The sequence below is a fragment of the Arvicola amphibius genome, chromosome 8 (genome assembly GCF_903992535.2).
Source record: "Arvicola amphibius chromosome 8, mArvAmp1.2, whole genome shotgun sequence".
NCBI lineage: Eukaryota > Metazoa > Chordata > Mammalia > Rodentia > Cricetidae > Arvicola > Arvicola amphibius.
In genome coordinates, this window is record NC_052054.1 from 100,964,882 (window position 1) to 100,988,959 (window position 24,078).

Genomic DNA, 24,078 nt, shown 5'->3' on the forward strand with positions numbered 1-24,078 from the left:
CTCTATGCTCTCCTAAACATTATCCTGAGACCACCATCATCCCAAAGCCCTACCTGCCAGGCCCTGGTCACCAAGGTTAATTCTCTGTCTTTGCCAGTTCACCTCTGTAGATCCTGAGTTATGTGGGATCGGTCAGTCTTTTGTGCTGGGCTCGTTTCTGTCTTCAGCGTTCTCCATATTCATTGCAAGGGACAGGATTTCCTTCTTCTCCAGGTTGAAATGGTGTCCCACTGCCACTCAGCTTGCTTTGTTTTCTCCACCCATCATCTGCCGATATAACTTGGCTACTGTGACTAATGGCGCAGTAAACGGGAGTGTATATCTCTCTGACCCACTGACTTCATAGTCTTTGGATATATATAACACGTGGGATTGTTGGGGCCTGTGACTGCAGTACCCACGAAGCCCAGAAGAGGGCATTGAATCCCCTGAAACTGGGGTTATGGATGATTGTGAGACACTATAAACGCTGGGAACTGAACTTAGGCCCCTTTTGAGAGCAGCAAATGCTCTTTTTCTTTTTTAAAAATTTTTTAAATTGAGCTATATATTTTTCTCCACTCCCTTCCCGTCTTCTCACCTCCCTTCTCCCTTCCTCTTCCACCCTCTCCCATGATCTCCATGCTCCCAATTTACTCAGGAGATCTTGTCTTTTTCTACTTCCCATGTAGATTAGAACCATGTATGTCTCTCTTAGGGCCCTCTTTGTTGTTAGGAGGGTCTCTGGGATTGTGAATTGTAGGCTGTTTTTTCTTTGCTTTATGTCTAAAAGCCACTTATGAGTGAGTACATACTATATTTGTCTTTCTGGGTCTGGGTTACCTCACAGATATGGTATTTTTCTAGATCCATTCATTTTCCTGCAAATTTCAAGATGTCGTTATTTCTTTCCCACTGTGTAGTGCTCTATTGTGTAAATGTACCATATCTTCTTTATCCATTTTTTTGGTCAAGGGGCATTTAGGTTGTTTCCAGGTTCTGGTTATGACAAATAATCCCAGCAAATGCTCTTAACTGCCGAGCCATCTCTCAAGCCCCAATATGAATTATTATTTTACTCGATGAGCACTGAACATCTTTCCAACCATTAGTGTCTTTCTGAAATTCTTTCCTCGATGTTTTATAGTTTTTAATATACAGCTCTTTCCTTGCCTCACACTTATTCCTGGGCAGTTTACGACGCTGGGTAACTATCATAAATGAGATTTTTGTCTTAATTTGTTCCCCAGGCAACTCTTTAAGTGAACACTTCTGAATAAATATCTCCTTGCAAGATCATTTCCAGAAGTGGGATCGTGTGAGGGTAAGGGATTTCTAGTTTCAAGACTTGGAGGGAAATTTCTTCCTGTCCTGAACTTGCTCCAGGCAAATTCTCAGGTGAACTGCACGGCACTGAGTCTCCCTCCTCCTCTGGGTAAAGCTTCAACACTCACACGCATTTGAGGGCTGACCCCTGGTTCATGTGACACTTCTTTCTCCTCCATTCCACGTCAGTCCCCAGCAAGCCACATGGGCTGTACTGGTGGAATCTGCAGAGGATGTCACTTGCCAACCCTCCTGCTCCAGTCCCACCCAGGGACAGTCTCCTCTTCCAGGGCCACTACATCAGCCTGGTCTGCTGCTTCAGCACTGACCATGCCCGTCTCTTCTTCACACCCTTAGCCTGGGCAAGTGCCATCTACACAGAGGACAGACGGGTCATTGGGCTTCAAGAACGCTCCTTTTTGTTGTTTTGGTTTTGTTTTCTGAGGCAGATCTTCCTTTGTAGCCCATGCTGGACTCAGACTTGCTTGTGTAGCCTGGCTTGCCTTGAACCTCATGTCTCTGCCTCCCTCCCATGTGCTGGGATGTTAAACGTATGGCCTAGTCATTGACTAGGTCTCTCTCTCTCTCTCTCTCTCTCTCTCTCTCTCTCTCTCTCTCTCTCTGTATATATAACACCTATATGTATATATGCATATATTGTTTATTTTTATTTTATGTGCATCGGTGTTTTGCCTGTATGTATGTCTGTGTGACTGTGTCAGATCTTGGAGTTGTTGTGAGCTGCCATGTGGGTGCTGGGAATTGAACACGGATCCTCTGGGAGAGCAGCCAGTGCTCTCAACCACTGAGCCACACTCTCATTGTCTTTCTCTGGCTCCATCATGTTGGTGTGAAGGAGTCTAGCAAAAACAAATGTCTTTGTGGAATGAGGGAAAGAACGAGTAAGTGAACAAACGGGCAAATAAAAGAAAAAGGCTGCTTGTTCTGATGGGTACAGGCGAGGGATGCTGAGACCAGTGTAATGTCCGCCTCTTGGAATGCTCTGCACCATGGTAGGGAGAGAGGACCCAAGGTCCAAGAATTAAACACTAACCAAAATCTGTGTGTATCCTGTACAGCCTGCCACAGTCAGCTATAAGAAAGCTTTTATTTTAGAAAAAAAATCACAAAAAATCTGGAAGTAGGATGGATGCACTTGGTGGCACCTGTGCCTACGCTTGACACTCTTAGTCACCTCCTTAGGCCCCCTCTCATATGAGGCCACAGGGCAGTAAGGGATGTAACAGGGATTTTTGGAGAGGGGCACAACATTTCCCACCATCACACGGTTCCTGCCTTCAATGTACAGATTTAATGGGTGGGTCCAGGGTCAAGAGCACATACCACACATCTTCCACTCAGTATATAAACTCGTGCCTCCCCACTCAGTATACAGACACATGTCCCCACTCAGTAGATAAGCACATGTCCCCCCCCCCACTGATAAGCGCATCCCCACTCAATAGGTAAGCACATGTCCCCCACACTCAGTAGATAAGCGCACATCCCCCCCCCACTCAGTAGATAAGCACAAGTCCCCCACTCAGCAGATAAGCACACGCCTCCCACTCAGTAGATAAGTACACATCCCCCCCCCACTCAGTAGATAAGCACAAGTCCCCCACTCAGCTGATAAGCACAAGCCCCCCACTCAGTAGATAAATACACACCCTCTACTGAGTAGATAAGCACAAGTCCCCCCCACTCAGCAGATAAGCTCATGCCCCCCCCACTCAGTAGATAAGTACACATCCCCCCCCACTCAGTAGATAAGCACAAGTCCCCCCACTCAGCTGATAAGCACAAGTCCCTCCCTCAGCAGATAAGCACACCCCCCAGTAGATAGAATCACTTTCTCTTCCGTCTGCTATCCTATCTCCTGGGACTCTCTCCAGGGGAAAACAGAGCTAAGATAAAGGAAAGAGGCTCCAATGAGTGAGGCCCAGGGCTGGCAGGAGGGGCTCCATGCTTGGCACACCTGGAACCTGATAAGCCCCAGGCGCATTTTACTGGGAGACAGTGCAGTCTCTGCCACCCAGTGTGCGCTCTCTGAGGCCTCTCTGCACTTTCTGGGCTCTCTCACCCGCTGCTCACCATTATTAAGGAAAAACTCCATTGTTCCTCCTTCCCACCAAACTTTCCCTTAAAGTCTTCTTTATTCCCTGTCTGAGTTTTGAACTTTTTTCAGCATTTTTCTGAGTGTGCGTATGTGCATGCCCATGGGTGATTACACACGAGAGTGTGCAGATACCATAGCATGCCTGTGGAAGCCAGAGGATAAGTTGGAGCTGGACCTCTTCCTTTAATGTGTGGGTCCTGGGAATTGACCCAGGGAATCAGGTTTGGTAGCAAGTGCTTTTACCCACTGAGCAATCTTGCCAGTCTTTTACAAATAATATTTATTTATTTATTTATTCATTTATTTATTTATTTAATCCTGTATGTATGTATGTATGTATGTATGTATGTATGTATGTATGTATGTGTCTATTTGCTTGTAAGGGGGCTTATGGAGGATGGGAGGTCAACTTGTAGGAGTCTAATCCCTTCTTCCATCATGTGGATCCAGGGGATCAAATTCAAATGATCAGGCTGAGCGTCAGGTGGCAGGTGCCTTTCTTTACCTACTGAGCCATTCCATTGCCTCTGGTTTTGTTTGTTTTGTTTTGTAGGCAGGGTCTCAGTCTGTAACCCACACCCCACAAGGAACTTTCTAGAAAGCCCAGGTTGGCCCCAAACTCTGCAGTAATCCTCCTGCTGCGATTATAAGCACGAGCCACCATACTATGCTGCTATCTTCACTCATTTTAACAGCAAGAAGCAAGAAACAATATTTTTTTAAAGTGTACACTGAATGATACACTGTGGCTCACAAAGGCATTCAGTCTCTGCCTTTAAGGCTCTTTTTCTTCCTTTTCTTTTGCTTTTGTTTTTCTAGACAGGGTTTCTCTGTGCAACCTTGGCTGTCCCAGAACTCACTCTGTAGACCAGGCTGGCCTTGAACTCAAAGAGATCCTCCCAAGTCTGCCTCCTAAGTGCTGGGATTAAAAGCCTGTGCCACCACCACCAAGCACAGCTCTTTTTGAATGTTACCTACCAAGAAATGCTTGCATGCGGGGGTGAGGATCTGAGGCAAACATGTGCCTGGCCTGAGTTCCATCCCCAGCATGGTTAACGGGAAAGCCAGCAGCATCCCTTCAATGGCACACTTGTGCTTTTGGAACCTGAAAGTTCCATCATCTCAGGCTGAGCGAGTAAATGAGGAGATTACTAAGTGACAATGAGGGAAGGTCAAGGCAGCTGTCAGTGTTTCCGATCATTACAGACGACCTTCATTCAAACAGTGACCTGCCCCACCCCTTGAAGAAGATGAAGTCAACAAAACGACCTGCCAAGGCAACACTCTTGCCCTGCGTGTTGGGAAGCACAGTTCTCTGTTATTGCAGAGGCAGAAGCTAGAGAACGGAGCTGCTGGGAGTTCTCCCTTCCCTGCTGCTGGCTGGGGGTTGGGGTGAGGAGCAAGAAACAGTGTGGGCAGGAAGGAGTCCGGGAATCCAAGATCTCAGTGGTGAGCAGAGGCCTCTGGAGGCTCATTCACAGCCCAGCTAGGAGGAATGAGGATAAACGGTCAGGGCTGAGAGCCAGGTCCAGAAGTGGCCTTCCAGGGCTTTCCACAACACCCCCTCAAACTCTTTGGTGACACCAGATAACCCATGATTGCCACTGACAGTAAAAAAACAAAAGCAACACAGAATTACATGCAGTTGAACATAGCGGTGCACTGGTACATGTCACATCTCAGCCCTTGGGAGGCAGAGACAGGAGGATGGCTGCAAGTTGGAGGGCAGCCTGGGCTACATAGCAGCAAGGTCTTGTCTCAAAAATAAGTAAGTGAGAGCTGGGAATATAGCTCAGTGGCAGAGCGCTTTCCTCTTATGCATAAGTGAGTTCAATTCCTAACACTGAGGAAAGTGAATAAATTGCAGTCACAGATTCACTGGCAAATGCTTTAGGGTAGCACAGGCCCTTGGCACAGCCTTCACGATTGCTCTTTAAGCATCCTAAACACACCACTAAGATGTGAGCCTATCTTCTCTTTTCAGAACGGACACTGGGTGGGTAATCGGCTTCCAGGAAACAGGGTTGGGAGAGGGACACTAATTTTCCAGTGGGGGAGCCTGGCACTCGCATGGCATTTTACCGACCGAGTCCTCTCCCCAGTCCTGGATTCACAACTTGATGCATTACTGGGAAGTGATGAGCACTAGGAGGTGGAGCCTACTTGGAAGAAGTAGGTCACAGGAAGGGGTGCCCTGGAAGGGTTCATCTTATCCCTGGCGCCTTTCTCTCCCAGCCCCTGCTCCCTGACTCTTATGAGTGGAGCAGAGCCCCTCTGCCGTGCCTGTCTGATATGCTGTCTCCCTTGAAACAGGCTGAGAATCCACGGCACCAGCGGACTAGAGACTGAGACCTTGAAGACTGCGAGCCAGCAGAAACCTTTTCTCCTTTAATCAGTGTTCTATCTCAGATAAAAAGGGACTAGAAGAGCTTTAGAAAAAAAAGGAAGAAAGAAAATCCATCTTGTCAAAAATAGGTTACGCTTTGCATCGAAGACCAGGCTGGGGTTAAGGCTAGGGCTTGAGGATGGAACCTTGTCTCTTGTGCCAAGAGGCCCAGGGTTCCATCTCCGGCACTGTGTGGGAAGGGAAGAGATTAGCCTAAGTGACTTTCTGCTTTCCTGAGACACATCTTCAACATCTTATTCATTTTTTGGTTTTATCTGAGGGCCCCAGCTCACTGCCGCCTGCCTCTAGCTCAGGGAAGCTCTCCCTCCTATGTGTCCTGTTACTCCAGGGCTCCACAGGGCTTCTCAGCAATGCAGCACCGTTTGAGGTGAAGGTCGGGCACAGGCAGCTATTTATTGCACCTGGCAGGGCCTATTAATACATCGAAATTCCTGTAATTCAAGGGCTTCGCCCCAGCAGGGCAGCCGCACAGGAGAATGTTCTACACAGGATCCAAATGACTTCAGCCCCTGGGTGAGCGCCACCATCGGAGACAGAGCCTTCCTGGACACAATGAATGCCCTTTTAGGGTGTGGGATCTCAACACACAGGCAGTGTGCAAGGCAATCTGATCGCCCACACAGCCCCCAGTGAGGTCACAGGCCCCGCCCCTGGATTGTTGGAGAGATTTTTTTTCCCTCCGGGCAACATTACAAGGAAGCCAGTGGGCCAATGCCAGGGAGGAAGCTGTGGAAATGGGGCACCAGAGAGGGGAAGAATTGTAGGAGTGGACAGGAAAAGGGGTTTGTGTCTTGCTGTAACTGTCCCCTCTCTGTCTAGTCACATGGAAATGGATGAGGTTACAAATCACAAGCCAAAGTGCAGTGAACCAAAGCTCAGAACCAACACAGCTTGGTTCCTGCTACCCTTAGGCACTTGGGAAATTTTCAGCTACATGTATACAAATGATACACAGTTAGTTCTTTTTGTTTTTGCTTTTAGTTTTGCTTTTTTTGAGACAGGATTTCCTTGGCTGTCCTGGAACTTGCTCTGTAGACAAGGCTGGCCTTGAACTCACAGAGATCCACCTGCCTCTGCCTCACAAGTGCTGGGACTGAAGGTGTGTGCCACTGTTGCCCGGCACACAGCTCATTCTTAAGAAGTAGATTTCTCGCCTTTAATCCCAGCACTCAGGAGGCAGAGGCTGGGGGATGTCTGTGAGTTCGAGGCCAGCCTGGTTTACAGAGTGAGTTTCAGGATAGCGAGGGTTGTAAAACAGAGAAACCCTGTCTCAAAAAGACAAAAAGAAGAGAGTGAAAAAAAGGAAAGGAGAAAAAAAAGTCGATCCTTCAAATGTTACTTTGAGGTAAAGCTAAGTCCACTTGTTCATTCAGGCATTCATTGCCTCACTGCCTACCCTGGAACTCAGCATCTGGGGCCCCCACCTGACTCCACCTTGGAAAGGAGCTGTGACGGGCAGCTCCTCAACAGGAAGCTTTTGGCAGCCTTGGGTTTACGGTCAAAGCAAGAATCACAACTGAATGCATTGCTAAGCAAGAGGCTGCACTGTTCAGTGGAAAGCCAGGCTGACGCTGGTCCTCCATCACCCCAAGCAGACAGTCCTGATAGCCAGGGCTCCCCACACCTAACAGGTGTACTGGCATAGACACCGCCCCACCCAGGGCTCTGGACCCAGCATTTCTAGCTGCTTCCAGCTGAGGGAGACCCTGTGTCTGGAGGCCACAGTTTGAAAACCACTGGGTCAGAAGTGGAAGCCATGTCTCCAGGCTCCATTGCAACAGGTTTTGCTTTCTGAGAGTGGAGCTAAGCAACTTTCTAGCTACTGTTTCAGAGAGGTCCTATGGCAGCCACATCTGAGGGGTGGGACGAGCTAGCAGACACGCTTGCAGCTCCATCCCATGAGGAACATGTGGCTTTGATATGCAATTTACATCTGTATAGTACAAGAGAGTAGGAAGAGAATATGGGGGGGGGGAGAAGGAGGGCGTAAGAGAAAGAGAGAGGAATAAGCCCCTGTGTGTTAGGCTCTGGTCTTGGGGGGCAGGACCCTGTGGTTCTCATATGTAACATAAGGTTCATGCTTTCTTCTTCCTCATGTAAAGACTGGACACCCACATAGGAAAACGAGTCCTACCAGGTAAGACTGGAGACATTCCTTGGAGGTCTGAGTGGGCTGGGGACAGTCTTTCCAGCCTAACCAAGGCCCTTCCCTGACAATCTGGTATAATCCCGATGTTCCTGGGCATCTGTGGTTGCCATGGTAATGGTAACCCCAATCCATTTCTTCCCCATCTACACATGGACCTGAATGGACCAGGGCTTTTAAAGCAAGAGAAGGCCATACCGGCAATCTGTACATGGCTTTGGTGCTTCTGACCACACTTCCAACTAGTTCCTTCTCTTCTGAGGAGCATCCTGTGCTGGGTCTTCAGCCATAGGGGAAAGCAACAGCATTGTCAAAGGAGGCCTAGAATGTGCTTTATAGAAGCAATGCAAGCTGGGCAGTGGTGGTGCCCGCCTGTAGTCCCAGCACTTGGGAGGCTGAGGCAGGTGAATCTCTGTGAGTTCAAGGCCAGACTGGTCTGCATAATAAATTCCAAGACAGCTAGGGATATGTAGAGAGACCCTGAGTCAAAAACAAAACAAAACAAAACAAACAAAATCAGTGTAGTCTCCCAAACCAACGAGCATGCTGCCCCGTATCCTTATGCTCAGCAACAGTCAGAGATGGGCCTGAAACCTTTGGGGGCCCTTTAGGGCTGATGTGTGTTAGTCCAAATATGTTCCCTTCTGCATCCATGTGAATTCTGGGAGGCAAACAGGTGGCTGGTAGCCCTCAATGATGCCTTCCCCCAACCCAGTCAAACAGCCTGGAGCCTGGAGCAACTTAAAGCTTGGAGTCTTGAAGGGAACAAGGAGTCTAGAGCAGAACCTGGTGCTTGTAGTGGGGCTTGGGTCCTAGAGTAAAACCTTTAGCCTGGAGCCCGAGGGAAAACCTGGATGCTGGAGTCTGGAGTCTCAAGGGGAACTAGGAGCTTGGAGTCAGTCTCGAGAAGCATTATGAGCTAGGGGGCAGGAGTCAGGCCTCTACCTCTTTAAGCACAGGTGATAGGCATGTGACCATTGCACACATATGTTTGTGCCTAGCATGATGTCCTGTGTAGTTTCGGAGGGTGTGTAAGGAGACCTCCCCCACAGAGCATGTGTGCACTGACAGCAGGCTCACCCCAGGTCTGACGTTCACATTAACTCACATGTGCCATGATTTTATTACAGCTTCTATCCCTCGGGTGGATACACTGGGGCTCAGGGACTCTGTGGCCTCATCAGGGATGGCAAAATTGGTGTGTGGGAACCACAGAGCCCAATGTTGATGGTCAAGGCTGCACCTTCCAAGAAAGACTCGGGATGACTCAGGGAATCTCTCAGAAGATGCTTCTGGGCTGGGGAGTTAGGATGAAAAGTTCTCACAGTGGAAACAGCCCAAGGTCTTGGCCACAGGGACAGCTGTGGTCTCTGGGGTGGCTGGCCCTTTGCTGCAGAACTCTGAGAAGGCTACAGGGCAGAGAGACTGCACTTTCTGAGCGTGCTGAGAGCTGGCGAGCTGAGAGGATGAAGAATGGGCTATCCAGAAAAGCCACTCCATCCACCGATGCACGGACTTGGACAGAGGCTTGTAACCTCCCTTGGAAATAAATGCCTCTTAGCCAACAGAAAAAGTGGATGGAGGCTGCACAGTGCATTCTGGGAATAATGGAGATGTCAGGAAGGTGCCGTGATAGGAGCTGCAAGGACCCAAGAGTGATGGGGAGGGGACCCTGAGCAAGACAGTGACCCAGCTTCTATTTTAAGATGCTTAGCTATGTGTCTTTGTAGGAGGCATGGGGATAATTTTAATCCTGTGGAAAGGTGGATGCCATTGATCATTTGTTGCCCAATATCTTTGTCCTGATAATCTGGCCGGAGTATTAGTGGCACCCAGTCCCCACCTCACATGTCACACTGAGTTGGGAAGTGTCCCATTTTCCCTTTGACGTCATAGCTGGATTTCAGGTGGACAGCTGACAAAGCAGACCAAGGTTGTGCCTGACTATGCCTTGATCTTGAACCTGTGGCATCCGGGTCTACCAGCATCTGTGCTACTACGACTCAGTCTGTGATGTATTGCTAAAGCAGCCCCCACAGACAATGCTACCTCATTTCAGGAACACAGGCAAGCACCATCAAATCTGCCATGGAGACCTCTACTTCCAGAATCGGCAGCCATCTTCTGGAACTGCCCAACCTTCTCTCCACCTCAGAGGCGATGGTCCCCTCTCTATGGCTTTCCAAGAGGTCCGATGGAGAAAATACCAAAAATAGGCTAGGCTTTCTGCCTGCCCCAGAGAACAGCAGCTCACCCTGACGGAGTCCAAGTGGAATGTCTAGGCTTCCACAGCGGAGGCCAGTGGTTCTGTGCTCAAGGCACAGACTCAGCAGAGGCGGGGGTGGGGGTGGGGGAGGAGGAGGGGGTGGCGCAACGCCTGAATCAGTGTTCTTCTCCCCAGGAGCCATCTGACAATGTCTGGAAAGATGTTCCCTCCTCCCCACCAAGGAGGCGGGAGTTATTGGCATCTGCTGATCAGAAACTAGGGATGTTGTTGAGCCTTCCATGGTATCATCGGGTCCCCAGAACCAATAGAATCCAGGCTGAGGAACCCCCAACCTAAAATGAAAGTATGAAAGAAGATATTGAAAACTTAAATGAGGTGGAAGGCCATCACCTCATCGCAACCCGTGTGGCAACCACTCCAGCTGGCTAGAGGCAAGGGTTAAAAATAAGGTGGTAATTTAGTAGCTTCTCAGAGGTCAGATAAGCCCAAAGATAAACAGTTGGGAACAGTCCAGTCTTCAGAGGCCAGGTCTTCAGGAAGTCACCCAAGACAGGCACTTGCCTAGGTTATGAAAGGATGGGGCACTAGGAAAGCCTGTGTGCATCCTCCTGCTGACTTCAATTGAGAACCAAGAAACAATAGTGATGCTAAACACAGGGGTCCTTTGTGCAGAGAACAATATCAGGGGATATTTTGTCACTAAGACAAGACACCTGACACACACAACCTAAGGGACTCAGTCCATGGACCTTGGCGCTGTTGATCCTGGGTCATGGAGAGGTCGAAGACTATGGTGGTGGGACCCTGTGGCCAAGGCTTCCTACCTCATGGCAGGCCACCAACAGAGAATGAAAGACAGAGGAAGGCCCTCGGACAAAGTACAGACTCTGGAGACACATCTCATTGGTCTATTCCTTCAGCTAGGCACCATCTCCTAAAGTTTCTAGAACCGTTCAAAACCCCTTCAAAATATCAGCCCCATTTTTATATCCAGCTCATTAGCAGTCCCCAGCTCCCATACTCTGAGCCAGGGAAGACCATAAGTGTGTGGACACTAACTGCACACACACACACACACACACACACACACACACACACAAACACACACACACACAAACACACACACACGCACGCACGCACGCACGCATGCACGCACGCACGCACGCACACAGTTAAACCACATCCACGAAGCCAGAAGAATGGTGCATGCCTGTAATCCCAGCATTCTGAAGCAGGAAGACCTTGAGTTCAAGGTCATCCTGAGTTCGAGGTCAGCCTGGGTGACACAGTGCTACTCCATCACAAGCAAGCAATGCCACAGCCATTAGCATCTTCACCGCAAGTTCATTTAACCAGTCCTTGATGCCGCCTGCATGTCTCTTCCTGGTCGGCGGTTATCTTCCTTGTAATTTCTCTCCCATCCTTCCTCTCTGTGCTCTCGTTCCTCACACCCACCCATCCCTTCACCTAGGAGGAAGCCTTGTCAGCCCTGACCCTGGATCCCTGGCTACATCCCAACTGGACTCAAAGCACCAAGGCCTCCTGACGATCTCCCTGAGCCACTTGCAGGCAGTAACTGTCCACAGCTCTTTCAGTAGAACCTGCTAAAGGCCACATGGCATCCTCTATCACATATCCCACACATACGTCACATAGACCACCACTACCCTGGCAGTACCAGTCCTCTTTCACAGACAAAGGGAAGGGATGAAGACTGATGTGCCCTTCCCACAAGCGTGTTTCAGGCTAAGTCCCACTGCAGGCTACCCCTTTACCATCCCTCTCCACTTCAGTGCCAGACCATGGCTTGAGAAAACTCAATTGGGATTTCAAATTATGGTGGTGCACAACTTTAGTCCTAGCACTCGGGAGGCAGAGGCAGGAGGATCTCGGTGAGTTTGAGGACAGCCTGGTCTACAGATTGAGTTCCAGGACAGCCAAGGCTATACAGAGAAACCCTGTCTTCAAAACCAAAACCAAAAACCAGAAAAGAATAAACTAAATCCAGGACAAGGGTGGCAGTGCATCATGAATAGAGATGAAAAGCAGAATGGACCGTGTGTGAGCCCCTGGCATTGTTTATATTAACAGGGTCAGCGCTGCTATGTGAATCACCCCGAGAATGGAGCGGAAATCCTGAGAGCGCCCAGAACGATGCTGACTGTCCCTGGCTCTCACATGCTGTTGACCTGAGAGTTTATCCATGGTCAAGACCAGATCACATTCTGCCTACCCAACTCCCTGGGTGCTTGTCTTATGTAAGGTGTAGCTCAGGTCCTCGGAACTTAACAAACCAATGAATGAATGAAAGGTTCTTGATGCCCGAAGTCAGAAAAATCTTTTTTTGTTTTTGGTTGGGTTTTCCCTTTTTCCATTCCTCCCCTCCCCTCCCTTCCCCTCCCTCCCTTCCCGTCCCCTCCCCTCCCCTCCCCTCCCCTCCCCTCCCCTCCTTCCGGTCCCTTCTCTTCCTTTCTTTAATTTTATTTTCTTTCTCCTTCCTCCCTTCCTTCCTTCCTTCCTCCCTCCCTCTCTCCCTTCCTTCCTTCCTTCTTTCTTTCTTCTTTTGACAAGGACTTGATAGATAACCATGGTCATCCCGTTACTTGCTATGTAACCCAAGCTGGCCTTGAACTTGTAGCAATCCTCCTGCATCTACTTTTCAAGGGCTGCATGTGTCCCCATCATCCAACTCAAAAACCTTAGGTTTTTGTAAAATTCTCATCTCTTACCCAATTTGGCACTTTATTTTTCTATTGGCAAAGACAAGCTAATGAGCAATTTATCTGTGTTGCAGGAGGATAGTGAGTTCAAGACCAGCCTAGACTACATAATGAGGCTCTGAGCATGTGTGTGTGGGGGGGGCAGAACAGACGGACAGACAGACAGATTAAAAAGAAAAAGAGGGCTGGCTGGATGGCTCAGTGGGTAAAGATACTTGTTCCAGGACTGACAACCTGTCATCCCTGGAACTCACGAGGTGGAAGGAGAGAAGCGACTCCGACAAGTTACCCTTTGACCTCTATTCATGCACCATGGCATGTACACGCCTGCACACGTAGGCACACACGTATAAAATAAATGTGATGCAAGCATAGTGGCACAGACTTTTAATCCCCTCACTTGGGAGGCAGAGGCAAGCCGTTCTCTGTGAGTTCAAGGCAGATCCACACAGCAAGTCACAGTCCACCTACAGCTACATAATAAGACCTTGTCTCCAAATAAATGGATAAATAAAAATAAGTACCTAATAAAACAAATTTCAAAATGAAGAATCACAGAGAAGAAAGATGATGAGGCGCAGGAGGGATGCTTCCAAAAATTAAAATTCAATATAGTTTAGGCATATTTAGTAGGAGTAGATTCCTTTGAATACTCTCCCAGACAATCTAACAAAAGACAGAAGTGTAGGGGGGAGAAAGGGAAGATTTGAGCAGACAATAGACATGCCTAGAAGAGAGAAGAGAGCTGGTGGGATGGGGACACCCAGAAACCTCAGAACTGGAGAGCCACCATGTCCAGACTGAATGAAGCCAGTCATGGTCAATACATATGAGAAGAGCCCAGGATACTAAGAACAAAGTGACTGCCTCCGGATCCAGAGAATAAAAGCAGGTTACAGTACCGAAACCATGGACAGCACTAACATTCTCAGAACAACCCCAAAATGCTGGAATAAACCAGGAAGAAATATTGAGAGGACGGTAGAAGTTCACTTTTAATTTTACTTTTCCACATTGATTTGCTGACTTATTAGGTAACACAGGCAAATCCTTGGCAGATCTGCCAACACTACTTCCCACACCTCTCTGCTGGGGCTCCGTCAGCGTTTCTTCAAGCGGATGTCGGCAGACGGCAGTCTTCTCCCCCACAGAAGACGGAGGGCCACTTTCTCTTCCCGTGCAAGGCTCTTTTCAACCAACAATATCAATCGGGCACCGCTTCAAAGGACACAGAGAAATCTTTGACATTCTTTAGAAACTTATTTTTAACCCAGATCTCTATATATAACCAAACTATCAATCAAGTGGGAGGGGAGAAGGATTTTTTAGATGTGTAAATATTTGGAAAAGGTATTCTTGTTCAGAAAGCGACTGAAATGGATGTGTTCCAACAAGACAAGTTTTGATCCAAGAAGGATAATGTACAATCCAGGAAACAGGGACTCAACCCCTCCACCCGAAAGGGCAAAAGGATCCTTCAGAGCTGTAAAAGGGGAGTGGGTACTGGGGTGGGCAAAGCCTGGGGCTCCCAGACCTAACTAGATGGGTTGTGGGTAATAAATGGAATTGCATGATGATCTAACTTTCTAATTATATTACAAAATGGGGCATAAAGAGTCCTGTTAAGACTGAAGAATTACAGACCAGATATGTGGACAGGTGAGCAATTGAAATAACTCTAGGAAAACAAGCAAGCTGTGTGAGTTGGCCCCACAGCCACAGTGATTTGTAGGAGGCAGCACAGTCACCTCTACTGGCCTTGCCTGAACGCCGACTGTGTGCACTTGACCGTTGTTCTGAGATCTTTACATGACATCTTTCATCTGCCCTCACAACCACCTCATGGGAAGTAGACTATTATCATTTCCTTACTGTATGTATGGGAAGGCCCAGGGGCTTATGTAATTTGCTTTTGACCATGACTAGAGGACAGATTTGAACCCATGAGACCTGACTCTCGTGTCCATACCCTTAACCACCTGTCATTGCACCAGTGAGCATGTTATTTAACCCACAACATGGAAATACAGGATGAGGATGTAGAGGGATACAGAGAGGCCCGATTTGGGTCTATGGATACTCACTCTGATTCTTCAACCCAGAAAGCCAACAGACAACATCTAAACTTGATAAATCAACAGAATATATTTTTTTGGAGACAGGGTTTCTCTGTGTGGATGTAGCCCTGGATGCCCTGGAACTCACTCTGTAGACCAGGCTGACCTTGAACTCACAGAAATCTGCCTGCCTCTGCCTCCTAAGTGCTGAGATTAAAGGTATGCACCACCACCACCACCTGGCTGAGTATTTATATAAGTATTATTTTAATAGTAGACTATCTATTTACACACATATTATTTGGGAAAATGATGATACTCACCAGGGCATTCAGGGACGTACAGGTCCTTTAAAATATTTGTCTTTTACAGGGCTGTGCCAATGCAGTATTTACGAAAATATCTTCTATATTCTAGAAACTGGAACTTTTGATGGACCTCACAGCCAATTAATAGTATACCTTGAGCTGGCTGGTGGTGGCACTCGGGAGGCAGAGGCAGGCAGATTTCTGCCAGTTTGGGGCCAGCAGAGGAGGAACGGGTTTATTTGGCTTACACTTCAGCATTGCTATTCATTGCTGAAGGAAGGCAGGACAGGAACTCAATCAGGGTAGTTTCTCTGAGTCAGGAGCTGATGCAGAGACCATAGAGGGGTGCTGCTTACTGGCTTGCTCTCCCACAAGACTTACTTGTTCAGCCTGTTATAGAACCCAGGACCAGCAGCCCAGAAATGGCACTGCCCACCATGGTCTGAGCTGTCCTCCATTGATCGTTAAATGAGAAATTGCCTTACAGCTGGATCTCAAGGAGGCATTTCCTCAGCTGAGGCTCCTTCCTCTGATGGCTCTAGCTCGTGTCAGGTTGACACACAAAACCACTCAGTATACATATCTTGAGGTCACGTAAGACTCAAGATTGCTATTCTACTGTCTGCTCAGCTTGTCTGTTTATTTAGAAAATAATGTAATGATCAATCTTACTTGCCTTGGGTTTCCCATGTCATCAGCTGTCACAACCAAAGCCAATGAATACATACCTGTAATCTTAAATTATGTATTCTTCCATGCCCCTGACCCAGAGAGCAATGAGTGTGCTATGATAACCCTTGCTAAAAACCAGCAAATATAGGTTGAAAAGAATCTTATAAGCTGAATATCCACCATTAATGTAGCGCGCGCGCGCACACACACACACACACACACACACACACACACACACACACACATATATGGTGATAAATAATTCTGTTGGTGAGGGGCTCTTGGAGAGATGGCTCAGAGGTTAAGAGCAGGCACTCTTCCAAAGGTCCTGAGTTCAATTCCCAGCAACCACATGGTGGCTCACAACCATCTGTAATGAGGTCTGGTGCCCTCTTCTGGCCATCAGGCATACACACAGACAGACTATTGTATACATAATAAATAAATATTTTTAAAAATAATTCTGTTGGTGATACTGTCTGTTAGTTGGGGCCAGCTGGAGTCTGTGGCTCAATTCCTGGTAAACTTAGTTAGAGACTTTTGTGAAGTGTCCCTCATTCCTCCCTTATGGGATGCTTTCTGTGCTGTTCAATAAAAGACAGAGCAGGGCCTTCTGTGAGTCACCTAGACACAGACACAGGCCCAGATTCAGACTCTTACAGCAGGCAGTCAGGGAGAACAGAAGACACGGAGGGCGCAAAGAAGAGAACAGAAACCCGGACTGGCTCTTGGCTGAATGATGCCAAGGGGCAGTGCTTTGATTTCTGTCCCCACTGTGACACCGAGGCAGCACTGGTGACTATTGAGTTCATTATTCATGCTTTCAAATCAACACACACTGTGAGGTAAGAAGCCACGGGAGAGTTCCCACCAGGAAAGGGCCAGGGCTTGACAAGTATTAAAAGGACAGCTCTGGAAAGAGAGAGATAGCTCGGCCTTTTGCAAAGGACCTGGGTTCGGTTCCCAGCACCCTCTATGGTGGTTCACAACTGCCCGGAATTCCAGTTCCAGGGGCCCTAACGCTTTCTGGCCTCCTATATGCATATGACACACATAAACTCACACAGGTACACACAAATATATACATTAAAAAAACCCCTATATTTTAAAAATGATTAAAAGAACTGTGTGGATCATGACCTGAGAACGTGGCTAAGGTAAAATCACACATTTGCTAGAATAAAAGTGAAATTTTTACAGCTGTTAAGAGTGAGCAAAGAAGGCCTGGGACATAGGAAGGCAGTATCTGCCTCCTGAAAGCCTACATTGAGAGCTCACAGGTCAGTTGGGGACAGCTGTCCCAGACACGGGTGAAGCTGGCCAGACCGTAGGATGTCTTCCGCAATGAAGTATTGGATGGGGTGTCAAACGTTCTATTTTTCTGATGGGACTCAGCACACTTGTGGGATCAAACTCCTGAGAACGGCCGGCTCATTGTGCTCCCCCTTCTTCCTTTTGTGCCCCACACTCTGATGGGATCTACAGTCCGGGGCCATGGTCATCCACCCTAGTCTCTTCATCCTTTCATAGAAAAATCCCCACCCTGAGCCTGGAGCCAGGAATCACCCAGACTCCCCACAGATGGAGGAAGAGACAGCTGGTTCTGATAGAAATAGCTGTGGGTGGGGCCCAGAGGCCACTAGAGACAGCAGGGCTGTCCAGCCAAGGCTCTGAATCCTCTCTAGCCTCCTTCATCTCTTGGCAATCACAACAGTGAAAGCTCACTGAAAGGCCCAGGAACTCCTGTTCTGCCATTCATAACACCTCACAGATGACAGCCATCCCCCAGAGCAATGTCTGTCTTAGGAAGGCCACCCAGAGTGGCTTCATTAGTATTTGAGGTGGAGAAGTTCTCCACAATGAGCAATGAACAGCCACCATGTTTCCCCACCCTAGGGAAGGTGGGGTACCATCACTCCCTGGCAGCGAAACACTAGCCACCATGGATGGCACAGCCAGTCAGCATCTATTAGGTTTTTATCAGCTGACCAGTCTTGGGAAACGAAGGCACAAAGTTGACGGCTCTAGGGAAGGGGCAGAGTAGCACAAAGGACCCCTTCTTTTTGTCACATTCAGGCAGTAGCTGGGCCTCATTGTGCTGCCACAGTGGGAAATGGGACCTGGGGACTACGACAGAGGCCAGGAGTATGTCAGGGTAGCTGAATTCCTCCCAGACTCCTCAACCCAAGAAAACCAGGCCAGCTTGATGCTAAAGGCAGTGGAGGGAAAGGGTCTCAAATGGGCTAACCCTATGAGCACACCCAACACAATCTCAACGGCCTCGAGGTTTGAGAAGGCGCAGAGGCAGGCTCACTTCAGGGCTGAGTTCCGAGGCATATATGGGAGGATGAAAGGTGAGAGCAGGTGGAAGGACTATCTTCATAGGATTGCCCAGTACAGCTGTGGTGCTCACACCAGGCTCCCCAGAAGAGGAGCCTATGGCAGACATGTGGCTGCTTATGGTTTCCTGCAAGAGCCCTAGAGGTAAGCAGGATGGCGTGTGGGCTCATCAGGGTGTACATACACACATACCGCCAGCCTGATCTTGCTGTGAGCCCACAGCAGAAAGTCACCAGAACGGGAGAGTGACATTCTCTGTTCTCACGCGTGTGAGCTAATAATGGCTGCAGGCTGCCTCTCCCAGGAGCCCTGCTGGGACTGGGGACCTCTCCTGCCACACACCAGAAGCTTTGCTCCAGTGAAGGTGAAGTTGGGGGTTGGCTCTGAGCTTTTAACATCCAATGCTCCTGGAACATATGCCAGGAGGATTCACTTAGAGTGGATTCCTTGGACAAGAGGCTTCAGGGACAGTTATGGACTGTCCTCCCCCTTCCTGCCCTGCCCTGTTGAATGAGGAAAGGCATCTCTTGTGGGCCACAGAGGGAGGGACCAACTCACCACCCAAGAAGATGCCTCTCTCAGCTCATGACAGACAACCCAGATGAAGTCAGCTGCTGTGGCTGTGGCAGGAAAGGCCCAAAGAGGACACCGAACAGCCTGGGGCAGCGTGCTGAAGGGAAAATCCAGGCACTCCCAAAGTCCCTGACAGAAGGTCCCACGTGGGAGGAGGGGAGACTTGGCCTGAGAACTTCAGAAGCACCTCCGACCAGATCTGAAACCTGGCACTCCCAGCCTTCGCATGCTTCTGCCAGAAAGCAGGCCATGTCTTAATGTCTGAAGAGTGCTGGCAGCCCCCTTTCCCCAGGATAATGTTAGAATTCTACCTCCCAACAATGATCCAATCAATGCTGATGTGCCAGAGGCACATTAAATGACAACCTGTCTACTTGCTGGGTTGGAGACAGATAGGACCTGTGGACACGGAGAGACAAGGCAGGCTGTGAAGGGGGCATTAAAAGTCTCTCCTCTTTTGCAGAAAACTTTAGACCCCCAAGAGAACTGAACTCCTATTCCACTCCACTGGGTGGGTCCCCTGCCCCTATGGCTCAGGCCTCCTGATGACCTTGACCCAGAATCTCCACTTGTCTTCCTGAAGGCAACCTGCCCCCCTGCCACTTTCATAACCACCTCACCACCATTTAGTCCTGTACAACGTCCCAAAAAATTCAGGGCAAGCTAGCCCTCCCCAGCTCCAGGATAGGCACGGGTAGTCCTGTCTCCTTTTGCCACAGGGACTTCACAGGAAGACAGCAATCTGTGGTCTTGGAATTTGGAGCAGGAGAGCCATAGAGACCTTCTTTAGAGAGAAGCAGGCAGAGGAAACAGCACAGTTCAGAGCGACAACCTGGGAAGATGCCTTTTGTTGAGCCTCAGGCCAGTGAACTCCCACACACCACTTCTGTCTGTGGATGGGACCAGCATACAGGAGCCTGCAGTGTTGAGGCACAAGCAGTGGCAGGAGGGGAATCCTACCTCCCCTGAGATTTTTGTACACTACTGGTATGCGTCCCTTGTCTAGGTCAAGTGGTCAGGGTTTTTGTCCTGGCAGCCAAACCATTTGGCTGGTAGACACATCCTTCAAGAACTCAAAATGCCATTTCCTCCAGGAAGCAGCTTCTGATCCCATCTGCTAGCTGGAATTCTCTCTCACTCTGAACTCTCCGGCCCTTCCACGCCCTTCCTATCAGATCGTGTCTTCTCCGGGCACTGTGGGTCTATAGATCCCAACCTGTAGATAGAGTCTCACTATGTAGCCCACACTGGCCTCCAATTCTGGATCCTCCCAGCTTAGACTCCTTGGTGCTAGGATCACAAGAGAATTCTCCTCATCTTGCCAGACTCATTTTTGATCCAAATCCTTGCCAGTTTCCCCTCCTAACTCTGGTGTGTTTAGGACAGGCAGTTGGTTAACATATCACGGATTAAAGAGTGAACTGTAAAGTTCCAAACCTGAGATGATTTGGCTAATGTTCATAAGAATGCTCAAAAACTGAGGGAATAGATAGTTGCCATCTGAGTACTGATTTAATTTCACAGTTGGGCAACAGAATTCAATTGCAGAGCAGACAGCATCACCTGCTCCCTGCAATCTCTTCAATGACTGCCCCAGGTCTGGGTAAGGGCCACATCTGTGGCTGATTTTCACTGGAGGCTGGGGGTCCGCGGGGGCTGCACTCATTTCCCTAGTTGGTCGGATATACTTTGCCCGCTGTTCCTTTGTGTCTCCCACAGCCTCAGGAAGTCTGTCCCTCCTTCAGAGATGAAAACAGGGTTGAGAGGGGGCTGGGGAGCACAGCTTGGGGAGCACAGCTTTTCTAGACTAGCACAGTTAGTACAGAGTGGTCCGTCCTGCCTGGAAGTTCAGGTCTGACTCCTGCCTGTCTCTATAACTGCTGACTGCAGCGCCCTGGATGCAAGGCAGAACCGTTCCCTGGCCCCTGCTTCCAATCTATTTTTATAACAACTAGCCGATAAGAGACTGGCTTATGGGACTCCCAATCTTCTCATTCCTTTGTCCTGCAATCATGGGGATTTGTGGGGCACTCTGGCTCTCCCAGGGACACTTGTTTGCTGTGTGGTTACATACCCATGTAAGAGACTGTTGTAACCAGGAATTTAACTATAGTAAAAGGTTCTGCAACCAGCACCATTAATCACCTACTGTCCACCTGTCTAATGAGCCCTTGGTGGAAGATACTGATTGCCTGGCTAACACCTCCTACAGGTAACCAACTGCAGGTAAACTCAGCACATTCTGCCAACTGCACCAGGTACAGCCGGGACCTATGCCTAGGGTGACACTGGAGAGCTAAGTGTCAAAAAACCTCAGAGAAGATAGAGTTTGTACAGTGGGCTTCAGGGGATGGATAGGAGTTTGTTGAAAAGCCCTCTCCTATCTTGTACAGAGAAAACCGTTTCTCAACTCAGCGATCTGCAAACAACAGATCCACTTACCAGCAAAAGTGAAGTCAGGTATTCCAGACTACCAAGTGGAAGAGCCAGTCCTGGGCAGATCCCAGCCACTACCAGTCCAATATAACCACAGCCTAAACTGTTGGGAAGTTTTTCCATGTGGAAATAATATGTGGGCTAACTCTCCATCACAACCTGAGCAGAAGAGATGGAAGGAGCCTGGATTTCACCTGCACTGACTTTTTTGTTTTTTAAAGTCAGTATGAGCACAGGACACTCAACCCAAAAGGAACAGAAAACCCATAGAAATGTCTCCGATTCCTTTGTCCACCCTTCGTTAACCAGTCGGCCCCTCCCCTAGAGATGCTGCCACCAGTTTGTTCTAGTCTTTCCACGTGTCACGCATGCTGTTGCAGCCTGAAGGTTGCATCTTTGTGGGAGAAAACGGGGCGTTTGTGCAGACACGCACACCCATGTGCCCTCCTTTGCCACATGAGAAATTCATTAAAAAACGGGTTTGCCGTTGTAATAAACTGTCCAGGAAACTTTATCAAGCCTCCAATCATTTCCAGGTTGGCTTTCAGGGTGGTCTAGACACGGGACCCTGAAGTTATCCCCAAGCTGATTCCTATTATGGCAATGGTCGCCAACCAACTGGGACCATTTCAGCAAGGCCATGTGGCTTCTGGGGCCGCCACTGGTCAGCAGGGTTGGTCTAACCTCCTTTCCCAGTACAATGGGGGCACTGGGTCCCCACTGGACTGGGACCCTGCTACCTTGAACCCCTGGTGGCCCGGTTCAGCCAGTCCCAGGGACTAGCGGCCCACAAGGACCAGAGACTGGGGTTGAGGGCAGTAGCGCCACTGGCGTGTGGCGGGCGCGGAGTAGTCCGCAGGCCTTAGATGGGAGCCGGGCCCAGCGCTTCTGCCCCATGGGGCCGGGCCCAGAGCGCGGCCACTGGGGACCGCTAAGGACGGCTGGGGACCACGAGGGACACTGACAGCTGTAACCGCGCCTCGCTCACCTCGCGCGCGATTTGGTTCAGAGCGTCGTCCTCCGCCGTCAGCCGCTCCCGGTTGGGGAGCCGCTTGCGCCCCGATCCCTGCGTACCCATGTCCATCGGCCGCGGTGCACAGCTGCTGCGGGACCGGTCTCGGAGCCGCGCTCGCCTGCCCGCCCGCTCCGCCCCTCGCTCCGCCGCGGCGTCATGGCGTCAGCGGCGCGGGGCTGGGGACGCGGGGGGACGCGGGAGGCCGGGTCCGGGACCACTGGGATATGCGGGTACCCTAGAGACCGCTAGTTGAGACGCAGGGACGCAGGGTGGTGATGGAGATGCTGAAGCGGTGGCGACGAGAAAGCTGGGGGACAGAGACGCGGGTGACGGGGCAGGGGGCACTCGGGGCTAAAGCAGAGGCAGAGAATATTAAAAGTAGCAGAGACCCACAAACGAGCAGCCCTCATAGGGGCCGGCAGGGACCTAGACGTAGCAAATTGTGGAGGCGATGTATTTATTGGAATACCAGAACACAGATCTGGGCATGATGCGTGCATGGTTGGAACAGTGGGCTGCTGAGTGGTAACCTCTACTGGGGTCATACAAAAACTCTCAGAGGATTGGATAATCCGGAACAGTTGGCACTGAGGGATGGGACCAGGTTATGGCATCCTTATTTCAGCCAGTTGAGATAAAAGTCCCCCCAGGGAGTGGAGAGTCTTGCTCTGGGATCAGCCCAGGTACTAGTGACCTCCCAGCACTCTGGGCTCTCGGATCCATCCTGGGAGAGTATGCAGTAGTATAGGGCTCTCTTGCTGTCTGTCTTTCTGCTCACATCGCCTGTTGTCTGCCTGCTGTCTGCCCCCTGACTGGCCACTTGACTAGTGCATCTCCAGCGTCTGAGAAAGATCCAGCTTCCAGTGCAAACTTATGCTCTGTACCTCTCTATGGGCACCACTAGGGAGGACAGAAGACTATCTTGGGGTAGGCATGGTGAGCCAAGTTCTTCTGCCTTGCCTTGTCTCCATTGGTGCTCCATGGACTGTTTTTTACTAGACAGGGCACCTGTAAAAGTTCAGGCTGGGAAAGGCATTAAGATATTCGAAGTTTGGGTGAAATTCAAGGCGGTTGGACTTGGGGGAGGACAGCAGGGAGGGTGGCCCAGAAAAAAAAAAGACTAACCTTCAGAAGTCACTGGTGGCAGCCTTGTCCCCACTGGGATCAGGATGGCTAACTTTCTAATGTGTTTCCCACCTGAGCTGTATGGCCACAGGGTGTGAGCCCTTAGAAACACCATGTGGAAACTGAAGGGGACAAGAAGCAGACCCCTCAGTGATAGGGAAGCTGTTGGGAGAGTATGCCAGGGAAAAGATGATGAACAGAGCAACATGTGAGAAGTGAGGGATTCTGGTTACATTGCTCAGGGTGTGCGTAGACCCAGCTGGTGCACTGCTTGGCACACTGGAGGCACAGGGGAGATACCTGTTGGTCGAATCGCCTATGCCATCTTTGTACCCTGTGGGGCCCCATACTCCTTAGTGATGTAATCCTGCTAGAAGTCACGGGATTTATCTTTCTTTGCCCAGGCCAGTTGAGGGCGGCTCATCATCTCCCTAACAGAGGGGCACTGAGGTGACCCCATGTCTGTGAAGGATGTGTCCCACCAACCTGTTTCTTCACGTACACCTGCTCTGCACCTGCAGTCTGCCAACTGCTTGGCCAGGTTCTTAGGCACAACCATAAAGGACACAAACCTGGTGCTGCCCTCTCAAGGCAAAGGACATGCCGGGTGCTCCTTACCCAAAGCCAG

General features: G+C 49.6%; 1 protein-coding gene across 1 annotated transcript in view; it reads right to left on the reverse strand.

The window, feature by feature from the left end:
* Lrrfip1 (LRR binding FLII interacting protein 1) overlaps positions 1-22,394 on the reverse strand; it is a 129,588-nt gene extending 107,194 nt beyond the window's left edge. Inside the window, exon 1 of the mRNA XM_038338315.1 lies at positions 22,299-22,394. Within this exon, the coding sequence (XP_038194243.1) occupies positions 22,299-22,394 (96 nt within the window). The remainder of the gene's footprint in view (positions 1-22,298) is intronic.
* Positions 22,395-24,078: the final 1,684 nt, after the last annotated feature.